Consider the following 8,787-nt stretch of genomic DNA (forward strand, 5'->3'; position numbering starts at 1 on the left):
CCATTTTTTTGCCTTGCACATACCTAAGAAAGCTTTTACTATCCTCCTTTATATTTTTGGCCAGTTTACCTTCATACCTCATTTTTTCTCTGTGTATTTCCTTCTTAGTAATCCTCTGTTCTTTAAAAACTTCCCATTCCTCCGTTTTCCCACTTATCTTTACTATGTTATACTTTTTCTCTTTTAATTTTATATGTTTCTTAACTTCCCTCGTCAGCCATGGCCACCCCTGCCTCCTCTTAGGATCTTTCTTCCTTTTTGGAATGAACTGATCCTGCAACTTCTGCATTATACACAGAAATATCTGCCATTGTTCCTCCACGGTCATCCCTGCTAAGGTATTGCACCATTGAACTTTGGCCAGCTCCTCCATCATAGCTCCATAGTTCCCTTTACTCAACTTAAATATTGTCACTTCCGATTGTACCCTTTCCCTCTCAAATTGCAGATTGAAGCTTATTGTATTGTGGTCACTACTTCCCAATGGCTCTTTCACTTTGAGGTCCCTGATCAATTCTGGTTCATTGCACAATACCAGATCCAGAATTGCCTTCTCCCTGGTCGGCTCCAGCACCAGCTGTTCTAAGAATCCATCTCGGAGGCACTCCACAAAGTCTCTTTCTTGAGGTCCAATACCATCCTGATTCTCCCAGTCTACCTGCATGTTGAAATCCCCCATAACAACTGTAGTAACATCTTTGCGACAGGCCAATTTCAGCTCCTGATTTAACTTACATCAGACTACTGTTTGGGGGCCTGTAGATAACTCTCAAGAAGGTCTATTTACCCTTAGAATTTCTCAGCTCTATCCACACTGACTCTACATCCCCTGATTCTAGGTCCTCCCGCGCAAGGGACCGAACATCCCTTACCAACAAGGCCACCCCACCCCCTCCGCCTGTCAGTCTGTCCTTAAGATAGCACTTGTAGCCTTGAATATTCATTTCCCAGGCCCTGTCCACTTGAAGCCACGTTAACTTTCCCTTCAATTTCCTTCTTAAACATCAGTTTGTCCCCTCCCCCCCCGCTACTTAGTTTAAACGCAGCTGTGTTGCCGTAGCAAACCTGCCTGCCAGAATGCTGGTCCCCAACCTATTAAGGTGCAAACCGTCTCTCTTGTATAATTTATGCTTACCACAAAACATATAGATTTCAGCATTCAAATCCATGCCCACCAGAGAATTGGCCCGAGTCTCTGGATTACTTGTCCAGTGACAATACCACTATGTCATCATGTCTGCTTTGCTCAAATATTAAGCGTGAACAGAACTGGGATTGACAAATGGGAGATTTGGAATTAGAGCAGGGGAGGTCACAACAGCCAGAATCTTATTGAATGGAGAGCAGGTGCAAAGGATTACATGACCTAGTCCTGTTCTTATTTCTTATGCCCTTATGTAACAACAAATATGAATGGATTAAAACATTTTTTTTTACCAAAGGAAGCTAATACCATTTAATGTTACCGATACTTTAGAATTTTCTTTACAGATCATGCTGGAATTGGTGTGACTGGCGTCAGCCTCGGAATTTCTGCCTCCAGCTCTAATTATCCCACAGATTTTGCACATCACCATCATCACCTGTTAAACCAGCCACCCATTGAAGGCGATGAGGACGAGTATCGAATAACATGGGGTACGGACATTTTTATTGTTCGTGTAAAGAGGAAAAAGCTGCAAACTGGGATATTTGGGCTATTTTGTTGCAGTCTAGTGGGATACTGGCTTGTTTAATGAAAAAGCTAGTTTGATCAGGAGAAACTAGAACATGTGGTAATCCTTCAGGGTCTGTCTGGGCCTAACCAACTACAAGTGAGCATGTATTTTTGTAATATGCCTGAGAAGTAAACTCATGTGGGCAGCTTTTGAGGTGGGTCGGGGGTTGGGCCTTCCTCAATCAAAGATATGACTGGATGTAGTGCAGAAGGGAGCCTGCTAAAAGCCACTCCCCTTTCCTTGCTTCTGAACTTGTGACTTCTGCACCCAGAAATGTACCTCCTCCGCATCACAAAAGACTTGCTCTATGCCTTGATTCTCTGTCACTCTAGGTGTCCTGAAGGCAACCACAGTCTCATCTATGATACTGAAGTGTGCAAGAACCTTTGCTTCTGAGTAGTTGACAGATCTAAAACAAATGGTAGCATAGTGGCTCAATGCTTAACATTGCTGTCTTTCAGCGCAAGGGACCTCGGTTTGATTCCATCCTTGGGTGATTCTGTGTGGAGTTTGCAAATTCTCCCCATGGCTGTATGGGTTTCCTCTGGGTGCTCCAGGTTTCTCCTATAGTCCAATAATGTGCAGGCTAGGTGGATTAGCCATGGGAAATGTAGGGTTACATGGATAGGGTAGGGACTTGGGTATGGTTGAGATGCTCTTCAGAGAGTTGGTATGGACTTGATGAGTCAAATGGCCTGCTTCCACACTGTGTAGGGATTTTATGATTCTAAAAACAAACAAAAAACCTCTTCAGTTCTGAACAAGTTAACTCTGCCTTCTCTCCACAGATGAGTTTCTCCAGCTATTTCTGTTTTGTTTGTGGTCTAAACTATGTCTGATTGACCAAGGAGTCAATGCACCTTGCTTGGAAAAGGCAGCACAGGTCTCTAGGCGACTGAGAAGACTCCCCCCACTGCCTCAATTGTATTGCTCTTTACCACTCTCATCGATATTTCAATCTAAATTAGCAAAAAAAGGCTACTTTTTTTTCTTAAACTAAGCTGTTTTTATTTGGTTGTCTGTGTCCGTTCTAGGTCCACAAGCACATTTTCAGTCCAAACCTTTTAATCGTCTTCCTACAAGTTCCAGAAAACGATCCCAAGTGGTTTCATAGGTAAAGTCAGTTGAAGCACTGGAGAGTGGAAAGCTCGAGAATTAATGAAGATGGTTTGCTTACATCAGGTCACAAACAGGACTAGCTTCATTAGAAGAAAACATATGAAGTGTTGAAAGGCTCACCATGAAGCACTTAATTTTGTGCAGTGACTGACGGTGTACAGTGTTGTTAGCTGTCTTCCTATTAATTAATACCTATTAAACAAACTATACAAAAATTGTACCAATTTTATAGGTACATACAAGACTATTTGTCAAGGTAGCTTGCAGTGGAAAGCAACATTTTCTTGTATTGTAACTACCAACCTGACACTTGTATTCTATTGTTCTTAATTGTTCATTACTCCAACATGCTACTTATACCTCAATAACCTACTGACAGGCAGCTACTGCAAGTACATGTTTTGCTAATTAAGAAGCTAGACAGCTTTGACAAGTCCAGTCTGTATTGTTGAGAGAGTGTTTGTTGAATTCACTGTGAGCAAGATAAAGTGAAATATTCAGTTTGCAAGTATGCCATGGAAATGCAATTATTTCTTTCTAGGTATGTGTGCTTCTTTGTAGATTGTCAGTATTTGTAAGACAAATATCTGTGGCATATTCTTGTCATCTCTTTCCACATTCATAAAGGTGTGACAAACTTTTGTTTTATTTTCCTATTTGTTATTTATAATGCAAAGTTGCATGTAGCAATCATGTTGCACATACCAGTTCAAATACAATATGCTGTATTCAAGTAATCTATGCAGTGACCAGAAAAGAGCTTGGAACCACTAGATGCCAGAAATGTTCCCTCTAACGTATTCAGGTATTATATCATGCATTTAATATTCCAAACCTAATTCACTATGTCAAATCTTGCTGCTGTGGGCATCTTCTGATATGTTGTTAGAAATTTTTTGCACCATTTAATTTACACCGTAACTTTCTGGACATGTGAGCTGATAACTTTCTGGTGAGGGTAATGATGCACTGGATCTAAATGAATGGCAAGGCTGAAAGTATAATCCCTTTACCAATGAGATTCCGAGATTGAAAGCTAAGAAAGAGAAAGGAGAAAGTTAATATCGTCTAATCAGATACAGAAAGATTGCATTGAGAGAGAGGAAATAAAAGACGGAAAGGATAAGTATGATTTTTATCTTTCATCTAACATTGCTGGCAGTAATGAGGCTGAACAATATATATTGGTTCTTTTCGGAGTTGGATAGATTAATCGACATTGCATTAACAATATAGTAAATGCATAACTTAAAATGTACTGATCCTGTTGAGTAGGAATCCTTGTTCTGTGTTGAGTTTATGTACAAAGCCAGTAAGTTCTTAACCATAATCAGGGAAGCTAAGGACAAGATACCATTTATGCAAACCAATAGCTGGATAGCACGTTTTGAAAAAAATTCAGGAAAATCATAATTCTCGCTATATCTCTTTGTTTCTTGAACTTGCTGGCTGATTTGTACATCAATAACAGCATGCATTATGAACACATTGTTCTTTTAACAGAAAGATTTGGTCCATTATTTAGTAAAGTATGTGTTTTTACATATGTAAAGGTATTTTTTGATTGTATTTTAATGCGTGAATTTGCCAAATCTTTTATATGTTGCTCGGAAGTGTGTGTATTAAATACTATTTGTGAAATAGGTGGATTAATACTTAATGTATATGATTTTTTTTCTGCATGCCATTTTAATTGAGGTATTTACTTCTAAATAAATGGATTCATGCCTGTCTAAAAAGAGGAATCTCATACACACAAATTCAGTGTTCGCCTATTTTCACAGTAGATTCCAAACTAAAAAAAAGTTTTATTTATAAATTCAGATACTTTTGGTATTTCTAGCACTTTATCTTTAATTTTATTTTGTAAATAAACAACTTATCATGATGCAACACAAACTATCTTTGCCTTATTTTCTTCTCTTTTGAAAAGTAGGTATACTTACAAAATAATATTTATCCATTTATCAAAGCAAACCTATTTAATTTGGATAAGGTGACTTGTTGCTTCAAAATTTGAGAGTTATATTTCTCCTTCGAAAAAAAGCTTAGTAAGTAATCTAAACTCCATTACAATGCAATGTGGAGGAATTGCTGTGTTGTTTGAAATGCCCCTCTAATGAGACATTAAACCTTTTCTCTATTTCAATGAATGTTAGATGTTAAAAATCTCATGATACCATTCAGTGAAAATCCGAATCTTCTAATACCCTGGTCCCGCTCAAAATTATTTTGCTTCAGCAATCCAGCCAACAGCTATTTGTTAAGTGTTTTTTTTAGAAAACAATGACAAGAACATCCTTTTTTATAGTTTATTTGCAAGATCCCTTACAGTTTGGCGGACTATCTCCTTTACAGACCATGTTTAGTTACAACAAAAATGTCAAGCGTGGCATCTCAAAATAGGGCAAAATATTATTCCCAATTGTTATTTCACTACATCATATTCTACAATTTGTGGAAAATGACCTTAATCATTATTCTAGATGATACCACCAAATTATGTGATGATATATCCAGGGAGCAGTCACTTTGTTATTACTTAAAGTAAATAAAGTTTGAGATCCTGAGTATCTATTAGGGGAATAAAGCCACAGTTTTAAATTTAAAAAACATTTCCTATACAAGGTTAGAAAACTGAATCACACATACACATGCATTCAGAATTATCCTGAGGTAGAAGTGAGTAAACATGCAAATTGTGGTTGAACAAGAAATAACAGATGTGGATTAAAATAAATACCACAGTTTTCTCAGTAACCCACCCAGACGTTAGTGATAGTGTGTCACCAAATTTTACTAAAATGTTATTCCTTCACAAGATACTTTCAAAGATCTGGCACTGAAACTCTCTCAAACACTCTGCCAGTGCTAATTCAATCTCTTACATTCTGCATTCCCCTGGATTCCTGAGAATGCACCATCTACCAACGGGTACTATTCCAGCTCTTGCACAGACAGTGGGCTTCACTAAGATGACACTGCCCGGGGTTTGAGCTCTGATTTTCGAAGTTGACACCATGCAGATAATGCTTGCGGGCTTCCTACACACACAGACACACATACTCTTAAACATGTGCCAAATTAATGTAGGCTAATATAATTTACAATTAGTGTTAGTATCATAGTGAAATCTGAAGTTAAGATTTTGTAGTTGTAAGATTTGAGCAGGTTTATTCTGATGGGTTCCATTGGTGGTGCCGTCCAATTAAGAACAGCTTAAACTGGATCCTTAAGAACTGAGTGAGAGAGGCGGTTTGTTTCGGTGCATATAAATTCAACTCCAGAATTCAGTTAAGCCTTGGACTGATTTTAATTTGTTGGGTAAGAAAGTAAGAAATCTTTAATATTTCTGAACCTGATTTACATCAATATTGAGTTCAACAATTTTTAGGCAATTTCTGTTTTGGCAATTGGTAAATAGAATTGGTGAGTATTTCTAGACGAAGTTAAAAGGTTTGTGTCCTTGTCTCTAGTTCTTTTTCCCTTTTCTTACAAATTGCCTGGTAGGTACAAGGTTGATATTGAGGTGGATAAAAAATAGTGTTAAGAGTGGTGGTATCGAAGTGATTGATTAATAACTTAAAAGAAAAACAATAGAGATTACAGATTGGCAATGTTCTTGCTGTAGCTTGTGGGAGCAGTTGGATGCCGAGGTTAACCACAGTGCAGCAAGTGACAGAGGTAATGATTCACTTTTTAGTAAAGCTAGAGTTAGATGTCCCCTTGAATTCAGTGGATATAACATGGGGCATATGATTCCACAAAATAAGGAGAGGCTTGAGTTTAGAATGTACAGCTTCAATTAAAAATGTCAATACTCTTAAAGAGAGTCCAGGTGAGAACACGCAACTACTCTCTAACAATATTGAATCAAGGGAATCACTATTTGAGATTCTGTAAATTCCACAAGTAGTACTGTATTTTTTAATGTCTTTTTAAAAGAGGATTAACCACCATTAACATTTATATTTTAATGAGTTGAGAAATTTGACAGCATTCTTGTCTGAGCATAACTGGCATAAGATCACCTGACTGCCCCCTGCCCCAGACTCCATCTTTGATCATGATAAATTGTTTCATGTGCCATTCTATAAATTCATGCACATATTCTGAGAGTGGCATGTTAGATATTGAGGAGAACAGAAGGAAAAAGATAACAAGACAACTAATGAAATGCAAAAATAGTTTTGGGAGAGAAACATTGGGAGAGAACTGGAAGATGTAATATGATCATTGCCAAATGAGGGGTGTGCTAGATGAAATTACAAAGATAGTGAGAAGATTCAAGGTATTTCTGTCTGATGTTTTAATAAGGTGACTGGATTCCTTCTTATAGTGTGAAATGGCAGAATTGAAATAGCTAACATGATAAAACAATGTATTTTGGAATTCCTAGTTGTATCTACATAAATATTAATTACATAATAATACTGTCTCTTAAATAGAGGGGCGATCGCTAGATTGGGGATTCAGTGACTGTGTTGGGGTGAGAGCAGGAGGAAAGATCGGGAATAAGAATTGGAGGATGGTCAATATTTGAGATTGAGGAGAGCTCGTGGTGATAGAAGGAAATTTGAGAATTAAGATAGGAATTGGGGGGCTGTCAAGGGTTAGAGGCCTGTTGAGCAATCAAAGTCTGGGATAGGGAAGAAAAACATGAGTGCAGCATACTTCGTGGTGAGTAGTGGGTGCAGGTTCAGAGGAAAAGGGGCACACAGATGGGAAATGGGGAGAGAGGCAGACTGGGGAAATAGAGACCAGAAATAAAGAGACATTGGGAATGGTTAGAGATTGGATGGTTGGGGGATGAATGTCTGGAGATTTGCACTTAAAATAAAGTGGGAAGTGACGGTGAGGGAGATTTGGAGAATGTAAGTCAAAGGACTGTGGATTGGATAGGGAAAGTGAGGAAGATTGAGGCTTGAGTGTGAGGGAAGAAAAGGAAAGAACAATCAAATTATCATGTGGGGCCCAGTAGTTTCTGCAGGTGGCAAGAACATCAGTAGGCTGTTTAATGGGAATAGGCCATGAGAGGTGCAGCCTGTCAAAGGTCAAATGAATTGTTGAATTGTTAAATTGTTACAATGGATAACCAATAAAGCACTCACCCACCAGTGGAATGTATGTGGAGCAGGTAGACAGATGCTGAAGACCAAGGAAGAAGGGAGGTCGTTGGGTCCCTCAATTGACAGTGGGTGTGTCAGGAAGTTGAAATTTAGATTTTGAAATGCTTCTTCATAAATGGATGTTGTGGTAGAGAATAGAATATCATTTAAATTGGGGAAATATACAAAGTTTTGAAGCTGGATTTACATTGGAATAGAGAAGGCACTGGATATACAGAGACTGAAACTGGTCAGAATGCAATGGAGAAGGGATCTCTGATTTCCCATTCCTACTAAGAGTTTATTTACCTTAAAACATTCAAAGATCATCTAGATAGGAATGTGGAATTCAAAATGTTAAGAAATCAGAATGATCCTTGGGCCAAAGGGCCTACTTCTGCTTCTGCTTCTACATTTGTAGTTTTGTATGAATATTGAAATTTCTTTCATTTTACGTCAACTCACCTTTGTTTGGTCCAAGGTGAGGGAGCAGTTTAGAAATATCAGAATACAGTGAGGCAAGGATGATGCTCCCCTTGAGAAGTGGACCAAATACTGAGTCAACTCGCCTTTTGTATGACCTCTCCATTTTGTTCCAGGGGTCAGTCTGCCTTGAATTGTTGAAAGTTGTGGGAGAAAGTGAGGACTGCAGATGCTGGAGATCAGAGCTGAAAATGTGTTGCTGGACAAGCGCAGCAGGTCAGGCAGCATCCAAGGAGCAGGAGAATCGACGTTTCCGGCATGAGCCCTTCTTCAGGAATGAGGAAAGTGTGTCCAGCAGGCTAAGATAAAAGGTAGGGAGGAGGGACTTGGGGGAGGGGCGTTGGAAATGCGATAGGTGG

The 8,787-nt window shown here is 38.7% G+C and overlaps 1 protein-coding gene across 3 annotated transcripts in view; it reads left to right on the forward strand.

Annotated features, from left to right (window-relative positions):
* Positions 1 to 4,445, forward strand: part of LOC122549760 (protein FAM149A-like) — a 115,209-nt gene extending 110,764 nt beyond the window's left edge. For 2 of the 3 annotated variants that reach the window (XM_043689735.1, XM_043689746.1), the window contains exons 15-16: positions 1,492 to 1,638; positions 2,753 to 4,445. In XM_043689735.1, the coding sequence (XP_043545670.1) occupies positions 1,492 to 1,638; positions 2,753 to 2,832 (227 nt within the window). In that variant the 3' untranslated portion in view covers positions 2,833 to 4,445. The remainder of the gene's footprint in view (positions 1 to 1,491; positions 1,639 to 2,752) is intronic. The other variant, XM_043689755.1, reaches the window with a different exon arrangement.
* The last annotated feature ends 4,342 nt before the right edge of the window (positions 4,446 to 8,787 follow it).

The sequence above is a fragment of the Chiloscyllium plagiosum genome, chromosome 1, assembly GCF_004010195.1.
Source record: "Chiloscyllium plagiosum isolate BGI_BamShark_2017 chromosome 1, ASM401019v2, whole genome shotgun sequence".
NCBI lineage: Eukaryota > Metazoa > Chordata > Chondrichthyes > Orectolobiformes > Hemiscylliidae > Chiloscyllium > Chiloscyllium plagiosum.